The 17,334-nt window shown below is 36.0% G+C and overlaps 1 protein-coding gene across 1 annotated transcript in view; it reads right to left on the bottom strand.

Annotated features, from left to right (window-relative positions):
* Nucleotides 1–17,334, bottom strand: part of LOC121406257 (delta-like protein 4) — a 39,400-nt gene that overhangs the window by 9,396 nt on the left and 12,670 nt on the right. Inside the window, exons 3-7 of the mRNA XM_041597276.1 lie at nt 9,651–9,932; nt 8,903–9,037; nt 8,353–8,502; nt 7,673–7,804; nt 6,721–6,891 (exon numbers count right to left, since the gene is read on the bottom strand). Coding sequence (XP_041453210.1) covers nt 6,721–6,891; nt 7,673–7,804; nt 8,353–8,502; nt 8,903–9,037; nt 9,651–9,932 — 870 coding nt within the window. The remainder of the gene's footprint in view (nt 1–6,720; nt 6,892–7,672; nt 7,805–8,352; nt 8,503–8,902; nt 9,038–9,650; nt 9,933–17,334) is intronic.

Raw genomic sequence — 17,334 nt, 5'->3', positions numbered from 1 at the left:
AAAATATATGCAAAGTGTTCTTATTTTTGAAAAATAAATGTTGGTTACTTCTTCCTGTTTCGAAATTTCACAACTCTCTGTGATGGTAGGGATTTGCTTTACTACATGTGTAGGCGTTGCTTTTCCGACTACGGCGGCGTCGTCGTCAACATTGAAATCTTAACTAAGGTTAAGTTTTTGAAATGTCGTCATAACTTAGGAAGTATATGGGCCTAGTTCATGAAACTTGGACATAAGTGTAACTAAGTATCACTGACCATCTTGCATGAGTGTCCAGGTTGCATGATCAAGTTCATTTAGGGTCTGATTTTTTTTTATGTCATAACTTTAAAAATATAAGGGCCTATTTTATGAAACTTGTACAAAAGTTGCTGATAATCTTACATTAGTGTCAGCCTGTCAGGTCACATGATCAAAGTCAAAGGTCACAGCACTGAAATCTGAACTGTTAATTTTTTTTAAGTGTCATCATCATGATCCTATTTCATGAACTTGAACATAAGGGTAATCAAGTACCACTGACAATGAGTTTCAGGTCACATTGTCAAGGCCAATGGTCATTTATGGTCAATAAAATTTGACCATGTTTGGTTATCAAAATCTTAACCAAAGTTTTTGAGATGTCATCTTAACTTTGGAATTTTATCGACCTAGTTCAGGAAAATTGGACATGAGTATTTAAGTTTCACTTATCATCTTGCATGAGTTTTAGGTCACATGATTAAGGTCAAAGGTCACTTAGGGTCAATGAACTGTGACCATGCATGCTCGAGATATTTTTTTAAATGTCATAACTTTGAAAGTTTATGGATCTGGTTCATGAAACTTGGATATAAGGGTAATCAAGTATCATTGATAGTCTTGCACTAGTTTTTAGTCAAATGATTAAGGTCAAATGTCATTTAGCGTCAAAGAACTTTGACTATGTTGGTAATAATTTTGGAAATGTCTTCATAACTTTGAAAGTAAACTTGAACATTAGGGTAATCAAGTATCACTGTTTTTTATTCAAAGTCAGCATTGTTGCTATATTGAATTGCGTGACACAGGCGAGACTGTCAGAGGCGTTCCACTTGTTTTTTTTTTCAAGTAACCTTTTCTTTTAAACAGGTTATTTTAGTTCGGTGTTTTCATCACTTGTAACCTTGCAAGTCTTGTTTCGAATGAAGATACTTGCATTTGAATGAAAGAACAACCTCAACGATAAATTTGTCAGAATATAGACTCATAAATGTTAGATACCTTAAAGGGGTACTCCAGGCTGAAAATAATCATATCAAAATAAATATAGTAAAATCCACCGAGCAAAACGCTGAAAATCTGATAGCAAATAGCGAAGTTATAGTATTTCAAGCTTAGCATTATTTTGTGAAAATAGTCATATGCAAGTCATCATGAATGTGCAATAGGTTGACTAATGATGTCATGTCCCCACCTTCCTTTTTCTTATTTTATTTAATAAAATCATGATCATTTCATATTTTCCTACATGTGTACACGACATGTCTCCCTTGTAACAAAATAAGTTGGCACAATGATTTTCTTACAAACTAAATCAGTTGTCAATCCAATTTTTTTATTATATCTGGTGACAAAATTTGACTAAATATAATTTTTTGAAATAAAATACAAAAGATTACGTGGGGATATCATCAGCTTGCTCATTGCATATTCATGAAGACATGCATAGCACTGTTTTGCCCTAGTAATAGAGATGGGCTATAGAGGGTCAATTTTAGGTCACATTTTCAGAACATGCTCATCACACCCTAGTTTGATGACTTTGTGCCTACTGACACCACTTTTGAAAAAAAAAATGAAAAAAATGCATTATCCGGGGTGCCCTGACCGAAAACGTAAAAAAAATCCAAGATGGCCGCCGTTTCGGCTAAAAAAAGACATTTTGGGCTGTAACTCGGTCATTTTTTGGTCTATTGTAATAGTTTTGGTGTCTAACCCCATGTTTTAGGGGTCAAAGAAATTGAATATAATGATTTCTTTGGTGTAAAACCTAACCTTCTACATTAAACTCACATTTTCCCCATATTTAATATTAAATTTTCCCTCTCTTTCACCCCTACCCCAACCGCAATTTTTGTACTTTATTTTCTGTATTTTCTTTAAGTCATGCTAGCTATGATACTACTACAGGTAATAATGAATTCTAGCTACTAAATTTTTTTTTATTTAAACAATACTTCGAGAAATATACCAAAAACCTACCACCTGTATGTGGCTAGTGAATTCGGAGTCGGCATGCATGGTAACTGTGGAGCCAGTACTACATGTAATACTGTATCTGCTTTAAAGTACCAATTATTTGGTCATCAGACCTCCAGTCAGAGAGAACTATACAGTTCCACTGTGGGTATACATATTTAATTGTAAAATGATATGCCAATTGTCAAGCACAAATGCAATGTTTCTGCTGGAAGATGTATCCCATGAGCCAATTACATTACCGGTACATAGAAGAATCTGCATCGGCAGTACTGTCTGTACATCAGCTTGCTTTGGCCATTTCTAGTGCTAATGCTGATCTGCCCCTTTTAATCTTTGAAGTTCCGGTATCTTTCCATGTGCTCAATTTTATATCCCTCACGATATTAGGTATACCAGTTTCGTTCATCATCGTAATCCCATATCACACTCACACTGCAGAACTCATTGATGCCCACTTCTTAGTCCCTTAGTATTTTCTTCAAGGTTTGAATGGGCAGTATACTGTGTGATCCCATTGGATCCCATTGGGCAGGGAAATTATCAGTTTCTCCTCCAGTCAATAGAAGAGTCAAGTTCACCTTCATTTCTGTTTCACATACGGTAGTTGGTTGACCTTGTACAAGTGTTGGCGCACCAAGTAATCTAGATGATGGGATGTGTGTCTGCGATATGACAGCTCTGCACGTAACATAGTTTAAACCTTGGTTGAATCCTGGCATTCCTGAAGCTCATCAATGTTTGTTAATGGACCTCCCCATCTTTTTTCTGTAACACTAACAACACTAACAACATATATGTACCTGGTACTCTACTGCTTGCTGTGCTTGGGCCACATTCTGCTGAAGATTTTCCTGCGAAAGGATGTTTTGCTCTTCCACCCATTTCTGCTCACTCTTACCCAACATTTTTGCAATGTTATATGGGTCGCTTTTTCCAGTTTACTACACCAGACTTGTTCAAGGTCACATCATCTCACATACCCTTGGCAGTGAAGTTTCTATTAGAAGCAGCAGCAGAAAGCTTTGCTTGTTTGTCAAACTTTGACAGATTCCGCTTACACTGCAAATTGTTTGAAGGTAGATTGATGAGATCTTCTGGTGTGAGTTTCTAGAGTTAGTTGCTCTAGATTCTGCAAAACCTGTTTCTGCCGTTTGCATAAATCCATACTCACCTCCTCTACGAATAGTCAAATCTTTGGCAGCTTGCTGACACACTTGCTGAAAATAAATGCCTACAAGGTCTCAGGATTTTCCACTTGAAATGAGTATGGTACCTTGTATGAAGACAGCGTGTCTGTCTTGTTATTCAGCAGATCATTATTAAGATGTGGGAGGATGGTCACTAGATCATTCTGTGAGCTGACTTCCACATTGCAGGGTTATGCAGTATGTGAACCAGGCCAATATCTTCAATGCTATCATGACTATTAAGTCACACTCAAGGTACAGATGGCAGGCTTGAACAAGTAGGTTGTTGGATTTGATGTTCTGCGATGTCCCCTCATACTCTGGGATGTGATATAGAATGACTGCAGTAGTGTATCCCATCTGAGCAAATTGCTGTTCATTGAAGAGGCTGTGCTTCTTTGTTTTCCCTGCAGATGCAACCTCACTCTAAAGGTCTCCCACATGGATGACTTGTGTCCATCCTAACTATACTTGTTTTGTCAGTGCCTGTAATGCTGCTACAACCGACCACACTCTTCTTGAGGAAGGATTTCAGGGTCGGCATGTATGGCATAGTATGCAATTAAATTTTCACGAAGCCCTAACTTGACTTCATGCTGAACAAGGGTAGAGATAATATTGCCTGCATCAAATATCTCACATGTGTGACTCACATACAATACATGTGTAGAGAGACTGTTAAGAGATGCTCCTATTTGATGTTTGTAGTAATGAGGAGATCGAGTGGTAATAGTGATACATTACATGCGGTGAGAAAGGGAGCTGTGCTGGAACTATTGTGCTTAGGCCTACTTTAATACAAAGTGGATAACATTTGGGATAATGGGCATGGGACAAGAAGAAAAAAAAAGGAAAGCTTAAACTGCTGATTGTGATGCACACGTCATCTGTAAGAATTCGCATTTTGGAGAAAATAAGTAGAAATTTGATTAAATACTGATATAACATGAAATTTAACACTAATATATTAAAATGAATACCATAAATGAGTTCAGTGACCCCCAAAACATAGGTTTAGACACCAAAACTAGGCTAAAAGATGAAAAAATGACCAATTTATGGCCAAAAACATGTTTTTTTAGGCAATCCGGCGGCCATCTTGGATTTTTGGGTTTTACGGCCAGGGCACCCTGGATTTCACATTTTTTTCATTTTTTTTCCTGATTATGGTGTCAGTGTGCACTAATTCATCAAACTAAGGTGTGATGAGCATGATCTGAAAATGTCACCCTCTATAGCCCACCTCTACCTAGTAATGCACAAGTTAAAAATGTAATGACTTTGTCATCCTTGTCAGATTTTGATGAAATTTGCAGTATTTTATTTGTCTCCTTTTACTTTATTTGTTAAAATTGTATTATGTCAGCCTGGAGTACCCCGTTAATATGTTTACATTTAAGAAATATTTCATACCAGGCTTGTTTTCCCAAACAATTTCATTCCACAACGTATGTTTACTTGTGAAAATCGAGGAGAAAAATTCATGTTTGTATTCACAGTGCTTGTATTTATGACCCAGTTATTTTCATGTTGCTTTTATTATATTACTGTTTATTAAACTGAACAAAATGAATTTTTTCATTTTTTATTTCTAATTATATTTTCTCGTGTCTTGTAGATTGCTCTCCCTACTCTTCAGATTGGGACCAAAGCACAGTGTCTACCATGATACAACCACCCAAGTACCTATAGCCAGTGACAACAGACAAATTCTCAAATCAATTTTGTTGTGATCAGGAGGATGGAAGTTTTTAGTGTTGATTTTTTTTTTACAAGTGGGTATGCAAAAGGATGAAAGATATATTCTAAAATTTGATTTGAATTGGTGACGCTATTATTAGCTTCCACTCCTATTGAGATCAGCACTAATTGGCAATGATGGTATACTTTTGTGGTCAAGATTGCAGGACACTGTGCTTCGTTCCAGTTGGCCTGTGTTGCAGTGGTCTACATGGTATGTGCTGCATGGGTATGTAGTGGACTGCATGTGGTAAATGAGCTAGTGGCACATGCATACCACAGTGTGGTGGACTGTGTAGTCAATGTCCGTGTGGTGGACTGTGGTAGACATCACAGTAAGATGAGCACCTTAGTGTGGGGGACTATGTGGTGTATGTCATAGTGTGGGGGACTATGTGGTGTATGTCATAGTGTGGTGGACTATGTGGTGTATGTCATAGTGTGGTGGACTCTGTGGTATATGTCATAGTGTGGTGGACTCTGTGGTATATGTCATAGTGTGGTGGACTATGTGGTATATGTCATAGTGTGGTGGACTATGTGGTATATGTCATAGTGTGGTGGACTATGTGGTGCATGTCATAGTGTGGTGGACTCTGTGGTATATGTCATAGTGTGGTGGACTGTGTGGTATATGTCATAGTGTGGTGGACTATGTGGTTGATGTCATAGTGTGGTGGACTATGTGGTGTATGTCATAGTGTGGTGGACTATGTGGTGTATGTCATAGTGTGGTTGACTATGTGGTGAATGCCACAGTGTAAAGGACTATGTGGTTATAAACGTGTGGTACACAGTGTGTTTAAATGTGTGTTTCGGACTGTGTGGCGACTGTGTGGCAACACTGTGTTACACAGTGTTGTAAACACAGTGTTACCACACGTCCCAAAATCATATATTAAACACATGTGGTACACGCTGTGAACACACTGTGGTACACACTGTGGTACACACTGTGTTACACACTGTGGTACACACTGTGGTACACACTGTGGTAACACTGTGGTACACACTGTGGTAACACTGTGTTTGTTCCATAAGGGTAATAATGCTAGATTAATTGAGAGCATAATGAATACCTAACCCTCTATGCTGTGAAACTACTATTCTATATAATTCGATATATTGTTCTATAATATTGCATTTGCATTGTGTCAGCCTGTCATTTTCAACGTCTAAGATTGTGGGAGTTAGAGACATATTCAATATCGTGATCGTAAATTATGCATCTTCTTTATTATATAAAAATCTTATGTTCTGAATTTTGCCTTTGAAACAGAGAGTCGGGGATTCGGATCACAGATTGCGTCTTTGTACCCAATTGTTTCGCACTCATTCCAGGGCACAATATCAATTAAAGTTACCATTTTGCTAACTTTGTCAAGCAATTGTAACTTTCTTGGAATCCTTGATTTGTAGCTAATGCTGGAGAGTGTACAATGCAACTTGAATAGACAACTGCTGGACGGCACTGTTTGAATGGCATTATCCTGTTAGAGTCAATGCTGACTACAGTTTCTACCATATAATCATTTTAATTATTCATACATAAAATGTAGAAATGGCTTACATGTAGCACATCTGTCTGGCTTTTCTGGTGATTCAGCGACAAACCCAATCTCACATTGTCCCTCTGATGATGTACAGAATCCAGAATCCTTCTCGCATTCTGACAGATCAGGACAGTTACAGAACTCCGTGCAATTGATTCCATAATAACCAACAGGACAAATGGGTGTAACTGTGATGATAAAAATATTGAAAATAATGACAAGGTGCTTATATAGCGCATCCTACAATGCGCTTTGAAAGAAAATCCCATTGCTTGTTTGTTAAATGATTCCCTACAAAGGTTAGTTTAAAACAGGAATAAAATAGGCACTCCTCATAGTTCGTTTCACGGCTTATGAGCTGCATAGCTGAATCCACTATTCCCAATATGAATATTGACTAAATCAGCTAGATTATAGCCTGGTGCAATGACGATGGATGCATCAGTGGTACAACTACAGCTGTCAAATGAAAAATAATTTCAGTGCCCAAAGACTACGCAAATGTTTCCACATTAGGCCTATGTGTGAGTTTGTAGACCATAAAGTCTTTCCAAAGTATAAACTTGACTATTCTGTATTTAACAGTAAAAACCTATAAAATTTAATTGTAGCAAAAGAACTACATTACGGTCACACACAAAAGGCGAAATATTTCAATGAGTCAAATTACGAGATAATAGCCTGGATCCCGTATCATAAAGATTTGGTATGATGATAACAAACGAAAAATTACTATAACAGGTTAAATATCAACAATGATATCGAACAGTCTCAGAAGCTCTGAACTGTAATTAACATTATGAAACAGGACCCAGTCCAAGCGCGAATCCAGCATCAAATCCTACAAAGCATTATGGGCCCAATCGTCTGGGGACAATAGTGACTCTATTACGCTTGTGCATGGGCCCATACATTTCTTTGTCATAGCTGATGCTGGATACGCTAGTGCTCTCCACCAACTGGACATACCTTGACAGCCTTCTCCTGACCAACCATCCTCACAGCTTCCTTCACATTCTCCAGTGAAAGCATCACATGGCATCCCTCCAGCACAGTGACAGTATTGAAGGCAGTCAACACCGAACCTTCCTGGAGTACATTCTGTAAATTTAAAATAAGAGGAACGTACATTGTGTAAAGGAGAGATAATTCATGACAAATCCTTCCACAGGAAGGATGACAATTTTCCTTTGATAGGCAGTTGCTATTTATTTACACATTTTCTTGGCATAATGAGTTTGTACAAATTCAGTTCTGAAAAAAGAACACAAGGTACATAAAACCAATAGGAACTGGGGAAATTCCAAAAGATGACATTGGGGCAATCTAAAAATATGGAAACCTCGCACTTTATATTAATTTAAAAAAATCAAGGGTATGATATACCATTTAAAGCTTTCCGACACTTGACGATGCTTACATCTGTCAGGATGCGTTTGTATGAAGTAGATATTATGAATTATAATTTCGGTGAGATGACTGGATACATGCAGGTATTATCTTCTAGATATCATATAGACACGGTTGATGGGGATTAATTAATGGGTATTCCGTTCCCGATACACCGATGTATGACTTCATAATAGCTCTTTAATATGAATATAGATAATTATCGCTATTTTCGTATTGCTTATTGCTCCAGAACTTACGTTCATCGCAGTATATTCCTGTATAACCAGAGAGGCAGTTGCATCCATAAGGATCGGGTAGGCAGATCTGACTTCCGCTGCAAGTATCCAGAACATTACCAGCACCACAGTCGATCTCGCATTCCCATCCAAATCGGTGTTTCCCGCATGCTGCAATAAAGAATGATTTAAACAGTTATTCGAGCGATTAAAATTTGTTACTTTGACCGTATTCAACGAGAGCTAGGTTTTGTGGTTCTGTCATGCCCTAAAGAAATAGATTTCCTAAAATTGCTTTTCTCTTCTCTTTCTTTAGGCCTTTTTAGTTTTTAGATTGTACTTGACTTATAACAATCTTACGTCTGTCCAAGAAGTGTAAACAATCGACAGAGAAAATGTACGATTGTGCCAAACTGCCAAATTTGCGAAGTGATTGTCTTGGTTGTTTCCTTTTCATAGGAGACTCATTAATGTCCGTGTGTGTTCATTTCTATCTTCCACTGTGATATTGATATTGCTTTAACTTTGAAATAATATCCTTTATTTTACAGAGTGTGAGATGGCGACTCACCAGTTAAACAGTTCTTGCCCCTGAATCCTGGAGGACAGATACACGTTCCTGATTGAGGATGACAGATTCCTCCATTGTAGCAGTTATCACACAAACGATTACATAACGGTAGGTTCCATCGACCACGGGGACAATCTATTAAAAAAAATGAAATGTGGCAAATACAACACAATCCTTAATTATTAATTATGTTTTTCATCTATATGGTGACTGGGATATTGGTAGAACACAAGTTGGAATAATCATTGTCGGTGGTCTATAAGAAAAGCAACATTAAGATTTTCGGTCATCAGACCACTGAAGGCCTAAAACTCATGATATATGTACATCTTTGAGTCTACACAACACAGCGAATATATCAAAGAGCATTGAAATTCTAAAATGTCATTTAATGTTAATTTAATTTTCACGTTTTTAGAATGAGATATTTTAAAAAGAATCTATGAATAATGCAAATTACAATTAGCGTAGGAAAGTATGTTCGGACTAATCACTCAAGAATGATATAATTAAAATCTTCAAAAAACAACAACCATACTATCAAAGTGAGATATTACTTGCTTCTAACTCTTCTAAGTTATATACGTACACATCATATGTGTGTGTGGGTGTGGATATTTGATGGGTGAGTGCGCATGATTGGTGACATTGTGAATATTTATTTGTGTTGCAGCGATTTTCTTAATAGATGTACTTAGCTTCTCTTGCACTATTGTCAGAAAACAATGAACAGAAATTAACAACTTACCACCAACTATGACGCGAATCAAACTGTAAAGACGGTTGTCTACTGCGTTGTTTTGGAATGTTCCGTAGACATCTGCATCGCTCTTAGATGCTGAACGAATGGTATATGTCAGAGCTCCATCTCCACTTGGAGATAAAGATCCTTCTGCAAAGTTTGAGAAGGTGCTCCACCGGATTTCAGCCGTCCCTGATGCGTAGCTATCAGTGGTAGACACTGAGAGCGTGATGTCATCACCGGGATAAACTGTTTTGGTGAGGCGACCGTCACTTGGTTGAAAATGTCCTAGAAACCGATTGGCCATTGGTAGAAAACATTGATAACATACACTGTGAAAAAAATGACTTACAGTGCATGTATAATGACTGCACTACGAGTGCTGATTTTCTAGTTTAAATTTGAACTAGAAAATCAGCACTCGTAGTGCAGTCATTATACAAGCACTGTAAGTGCTAAATTAGCACTTCATTTTTTACAGTGTAACAAATCAAATGTTATCGGACATAACTTGAGAGATCAAGTGAAACGTTTGTTTTTCGTATATGGATTATTAAATAGCATCAAACAAGTATGATATATCTCCCAACCCTACCTTCAGTAAGTGGCGATAAAAATGTGCATTTTCAAATTTTACCTACCAACCCAAAACCAACAATATGTCGTCAATAAGGGATTTTTAAGATTCTTACTGAGCTTGAAAATTCATATAAATGAATGTCACCAATAACCCTGCTTGATTGAATTAAGAAAAAAGATTCAATGCTTTACAAAATAAGCAGAAAACACCGTTTAAAGTTTGTGTTCACTCGGGCACAAGATGTGCACAACTGTGCAATCTCAATAGAACTTTTGAGCATTTTGCAAATAAAGGATGTCAGAGAAACTCCGATAAAACCTTTAACATTTGAATTTTTGACTTTATTACGAAAAAGAAATGTTCTTTCAGATATTAAAGTTACTTTTCAAATATTTACTTTTCAAAGACCAAATTATTGAAATTACCCCAAAAAAATCCTAATGATATATTGTTTGTAGGAGGAGAGTGTGATGAAAAATCTAAAACTTTGTCATCCGAAATACTACAATCCTTGAAATAGTATGATGATTTTGTCCATCTTTTCAAAGTCACATTTCAGGTAATATCATTATATAAAATGGCTTCGTTGCAGAAAACGCAGTTTCCATGATCAAAGACAAGTCTTTAATTCGTGCTATATTTGGAATTTTGAAATCATTTTCTTTTCTAATTTCTGATAATCGTTTGATGACAGCTATTTCTGTATTGGTGAATGAAAGGATGGCGGGATGGGATGGAGAAATGTCAGTTGATTTTCTATTAAATGTCTATAGAAAATGTGTACTTTCTATTTAATATCTACTGTAATTTATTAAAGAATGCCTAAACAATTGCAACCATGACTTAAACATCTTGCATGAATTTTTGTCGCTTGATTATTTTGAATTTTCTCCTTGTAAGAAATATTTCACACCTGATGAGTTTAACACATATATTGAGAATAGAGCAAAATCTGCACATCACTTTTCATGTATCCACTTGAATTCAAGAAGTCTACTCAATAATTTTGATAATATAATTTTATTTTTAAAAAGTGTGAAACTTAAACCTACTGTAATTTGTGTCACAGAAACCTGGTTTCGGGAGCACACTATACACCCTTTGTGTAATATAGATGGATATAAATTTGAAGGTGTTAGCCGTTTATCAAGAAGAGGGGGAGGAGATGGAATTTTCGTAAATAATAGTTAGCAATATACAAGGCGCTCCTACTTAGAACATAATGATAGTTGTATAGAAAGTGTATTTGTGGAAATCGTCAATAATAATTCTGGTATAATTGTTGGTTCAATCTATAGGCCTCCAGATCAGTCAATTTATGATTTTTTTGAGAGATGCTCAAATGTTTTAAGTATTGTAAATAATGAAAATAAAGTAGTTTACTTATTAGGTGATTACAATATCAATTTATTTAATGTGGGTAAAGTGAAATATGTTGATAATTTCATTAATTTATTATTCTCACATCATATGTATCCATTGATTGACCATCCTACCAGAATCACGGATGACACAATTTCTTTGCTTGATAATATAATCACCAATGATATACATGCAGACAAAGTTGAATCGGGAATACTAATAACTGACATCAGTGATCATTTACCTGTATACTCTATTAGCTGGAACGACATCAACACACAGCAAAATTTAGATAAACCGCTTCGAATAATCAATGATAATAGTATTAAGTGTTTCCTAAGATCCCTTCTAATGGTCAGTTGGTCTTGCCACAATAATAATCCAAATGCAAATTACGTGCAATTTTTAGAGAAGTTTTCAAATGTGTATAATTCATGTTCCCCTTGGAATATTTGAAGAAAAAAACCCTAAAAAGAATAAACCATGGATTAATTTTGATATTTGAAAGTTGTCAAAGAAAAAATGTCGTTCATATCGACTTTATCTAAAAAAATCATCACCATATCGAAAAGAAGTGTACAGAAAATGTAGAAATAAAGTCAGTAATATGATTAAAGAAGCTAAAAAACATTATTTCTTGGAAAGTTTTGCAAATTCCAAAGGAAATATGAAAAAAACTTGGAATATTGATTTTTTGAAATGTAATAATCAAGTATTATATCCCGTTGCCAACGGGAGCCGGATATATACGGTTCCCTAAAACTTATTCATGTACGGGAGCCGTATATAGTCGGTTCCCCAAAGGCTATTACTCGCATCCATTTGCAGGCTTTAAAAATACAATTTCATACTATGTTTCTGCCTTTTCTGTGTTATAATTACAATGTCCATTAATCAAACTACACATTCCAGAAAGTCATACGTTTTTACCTTTTGTTTCTATAGTTTATAAAGCATTATAAAACGAGTTATGCTTCGAAGAGAGTCCAATATTGGCGTACAGTGGGCATTGCCGCGATGGAAGCTTGATTTCAACGATTTTCAGTTTCGCAGAACCACGTGTATACCGTAATCAATAAAAGTGACGGAAAACAATGGGAGCAGCGAAATGCAACCCAAAACGCACGCAGAGCTGCGTGCGTGCGCTGATATGATCAACGATAGATCGAAAACGATCGATACTTTATAAGATTGCTTGTGAGGTTTCAAAAAGTCCGGGGTTCGATCCCGGCCGCGGCACCTATGCCCGTGAGCAAGGCATTTAATCTACAATGCTCTTTTATCCTGCTTTTCAAATAAATGAAAATGCTATATGCATTACTGCTAACTAGGTGTGCACTTCTTTTTAAAAAATGGCGCCGTTGATAAAATATAGGAAGAAGAAAAATCATGGTTTCAGTTTATAACACATCGATTTTTGTTTTCTTCTTTCATTTAGGTGCATTATTTTGCCTCTTGAAAATGGCTGTCATAATATTCAACTTCATGAACTGATCAAGCTAGATCAAACTAGAAGAGAGTACACGACTTTAAGTTGATATCGATTTCTATAATCCTAAACAAAAAGTGTATACAGCTGGCTATTGAGAATACCTCGGATCGTACGTACACTCTATTTTGTTCTAACGATACGGATGTGGTAATTGATGGAGGCATGGCCCCCTTTCCTTTGAAAATCACAAAAGGGCATCCAGCGAAGGTCAATAAAGTTGCCACTTACTAACAATGTAAAAGAGTGACTTGAAAGGGAAGGATGTACGGATGAATTCACACTTTGTCAGTTTGGTTTAACACCAAAGAGTGATAAACGCCGTGACATAGGCATAATCATGCTAATGAAGACTAATATGTGTTATTTACGATGTACAAAGTATATGAAGCATGTTTTATCCATATCAGTAATCTCATATGAATTTTCGAAAAAAAATCTAAGGTTTCCCCAATTGATTTTATTCTGATTGAGTATGTTATCGTGGTTTGGTTTGACCTGCATATAAAAAAAAATGTGATGCGATAGGAATCCAGAGCATGGAGTAAATATGCATTCCATGGATATATTATTCGAGAAGATAGAGGGAATGAAAAGCAGAATATATTAAAATAAAATATTTATGTTTATGTCTGCAAACAGGCCTATAATGCTTTTCACGGAACAAATGATGTAAGCCGGGTAATGAATAAGTAGAGCGCCTTGATCACAATGTTTAGTGGATATTATATGAATTATTAATCATTATCATCATGCGGCTCGTTTAATTTTTTTTTAATTGCTTGTTAGAAGGGTGCGAGAAAAACGGCATAAAGCATATTGGTTTGCAGAGCAAACCTTGAAACTATATTTTGTAATTTGTCGATTTTTGCTCCTTGTATTTTTCAAGTTCGATTTTGCCACTTTCGTGCTACCATGAAGTTTTTGTTTATCTTTTGACCATACAAAATGGTCACACCAACTCCATATATACACTGATGGATCCAAAGCTCCTGAAAAGGGAATTAGTTCAGCCGCTTTCTACGTACCTTATTTTTCTTTTTACCAAGGCAAAAGGTTATCTAATTTCACCTCCTCCTACAGGGCGGAATTGATTGCGATTATTCTTGCACTGGAATGGATAGAACATTTAGATATATATACAGGTGTTGTTATTTTCAGTGATTCATTAAGTGCACTTTTATCTTTACAGAATCGGAAAGACGATCCTATTATCACAGAAATTCTGACTATTACTACAAGACTCAAATATAAAGGTTTAGATATATACCTAGAGTGGATCCCTGGTCACTGTGGAATAAAAGGAAATGAAATAGCAGACTCCTGCGCAAAAAAAGCTTTATCAAACAAAATAGAAATTCATAATCAAATAACATTATCAGAGATTATGCAACTTATTTCAAAAAGTTGTAAGATAGTTTGGCAAGAAAGATGGAATAAAACTAACTCAGCACTGAAAGAGTTGCAACCATCAGTGTTACCCTCATATAAATGCAATCTAGGGAGACAGGAAACTGTACTCCATCGTCTCCGTTTTGGAGTCGCTGGTCTTAACCAAGATCTACATAGATTAGGGATCCATCAAACAGGGTTTTGTGATACATGTCGTGAGGTAGAAACTGTCAGACATTATCTTTTACATTGTCCAAAATATATAATTGAAAGATCAATGCTCCTTGTAGATTTGAATGAATCACAGCCTGGACAAATAATGGAGTATTTAAAAAAAGATGATCCAGGGATACAGAAAGCACTTTTACGTTTCGTTTCAAGAACGAAACGTTTTAGTAAGGAGTGATGTACTATTTTTTATATTGTATTGTTTATTAAGAAATATGAAAGGATATGATTGTACAAGTCTAATGTGAAAAGAAAAAAAAAAAATATATATATATATAATAATGTATGATATAATATATACAATATGTTCTGCACATATAACTAACAAAGCCCACAAGTGTTTTCGCCTTGTTGTTGTTGTTTAAAAAAGAAGAAATAAATTATTTTAATGTTTAACCCATCTGTAAGCACAGGTACACTAGCGCCCCCTCGTCTATGCATGGGTGACCTAGGCATTTACGTCCGAAAAATCGGCACAATGTACCGTGCTGACCGGTATGATTGCATCTTGAAAGGACAGGGCAAGCGCAACTAGTTGGAACTGAGCTGAAGCTAGCGGTTTGTTTTTGGCGAAGATTTGTTTATATGCCATTTTGATTAGAGTTATGGCAAACTGTACCATAATCATCCCTTTTTCATATTAGAAGGATGCACATGAAAAATATTTCACATATGTATAAATTATTATTGGTAATAATTTTATTATGTGAGAAGTGAGATTTTTATTAATAGAGTAAATGGCGACAATAGTCAAATATGACTAATCGCCACTCAAACCAATATAAGAAGAAGAAGAAGAGTAGATTCTTCTCATGAATATGTAAATTTAGATGCCATTTTGATTTTGTCAAGCACTGACGTTCGAGGGACGAAAGTCTCTTAATTTGTATCAAGTTGGCCAGGAAATGCCGCCCAAGAAGTAAGTTTGATGATTAAAATACTATATATTATATAAGTAATAAGATATAAAGATAATTTCCACAGAGTATTAAGAAAAAGTACGTTTAAGATAGTGTAGAGATTCTTGAACTGTAATAAACACGTGCGGCGTGTAATAAACGCTCGCAGTATGCGTGTCTGTGTAATGTACAGTAAATGGATGTGAAATGAACTTGAGTTGCGGTGCGCACTCGATTCGGCAAGGTAGTTGTACTTTATGAGCCGAAGTGTGAAGTTTTAAGAGTATATTTGAACGTTATAAAGACATAAGCTTGATAGATTAATTCAGGAAAAGTAATATGAGAGTCGTATGAATATTTGAGTTTTTGAAGGGAACAAATGTTGAATTTAGCGGCGTGATGACGTCATAGGCGAGATTCGTTAGGGCAGGCATATGGGCGTGGTCTCATGTATTGATTGACGTTTGTTTTCGTTTTAATTCTACCAAAGATAGGTGAGGTGTATAAAGGCACATTTAAAAGGTTGTACAATGACAGTTTGAGTAATTATCCGATTTTTAGGAACTTTTAGTTCAGTAGTTTTGTCAAACAAACGAAGCTTTAATTTATGCAAGGTCAGTTCAGGGTCACCCGTTGCCTTTTGTGTTTTTAATGTTAGTTTGCAAACGCTAGCTAAGAAGGATGCCTGTTAAGTTGAGAATATATATTGAATGTTTTTAAAGGGTTTCTTATAAATTTAGTCGGGCTTAACTATTTATCTGGTTAATAAAGCTTTTTGGCAAGTTATCATTAGGCTCATTCATGATATAACTGAAATTAATAACGGATATTGTAAACGGAAAGCTGATTTATTGGAAATTTATGAAGCATTTGACTAAGACTTAATGCAAATACATATGCAAATGAGGTTTATTTCTAGTCTCTTTTCAAGACGTTTTAAAGATTATGTGGATTAATTATAAACCGTTTTTTCTTATATAGATGAGGTTTAAGCATTTGTTTACATCATCCACTATATACAGATGAATATTTATATTTATATTTCAAGTTGTTTTAAAGAAGAAAAGAAGTATTTCTGGTATGTAATGACAACAGATAATTCTTTGTGTCAAATCATTGGACATATGTTTATGATGCTTTTCCGTTTTCTGTCTTTACAGATTGAATAAAATAAGGTAGTGAGCCTGCCTGACTATACAGTTTAAAGCGGCCTTTTCTGGTGTCTGTTATCTCTGAGTCTTCGACGATCCATCAATTCAATTTCTTCAATTTCTATGATCTGGGAGAGGTCTGAAGGTCATCACGAGAAGTCTGCTGTCTGGATCTGACGACTCTTCACATCAGGGATCAGAAGTCTTAAAGAGATATGTCAGTTGAGAAAGTCAAGTCTCTGCGCCTGCAGAGGAGAGGGGCAAAAGCCAAGTTGTCCAGGTATGGAAAGGCCCTTCAGAGCCTGATCAATGATCAGAGACCTGTACCAGAAGTACAGGAGATGTTTGAACAGTATGCTGGTGCCTTTGATGATCTTCAGAATAAGCATGCTAGTTATACCGAAGTGGTAGAAGATGACGACGAATTCGAAAAGGAAGAGTTGTGGATGGACGAGTGCCATAATTCGTTCATGAAGCTACAGATCATCGAAAGGGACTATTGCAAGGTTGATGAAAGTTTCAGGGAAGTAACGCAACCCCAGGAACATCAGCAAGGTGCATCGGCCAGGTATTATCAGAGTTTAGAAGC

This window comes from Lytechinus variegatus, chromosome 19 (assembly GCF_018143015.1).
Source record: "Lytechinus variegatus isolate NC3 chromosome 19, Lvar_3.0, whole genome shotgun sequence".
NCBI lineage: Eukaryota > Metazoa > Echinodermata > Echinoidea > Temnopleuroida > Toxopneustidae > Lytechinus > Lytechinus variegatus.
Note: the sequence above shows the minus strand (reverse complement) of the source record. Positions and strands in the feature narration are given on the sequence as shown.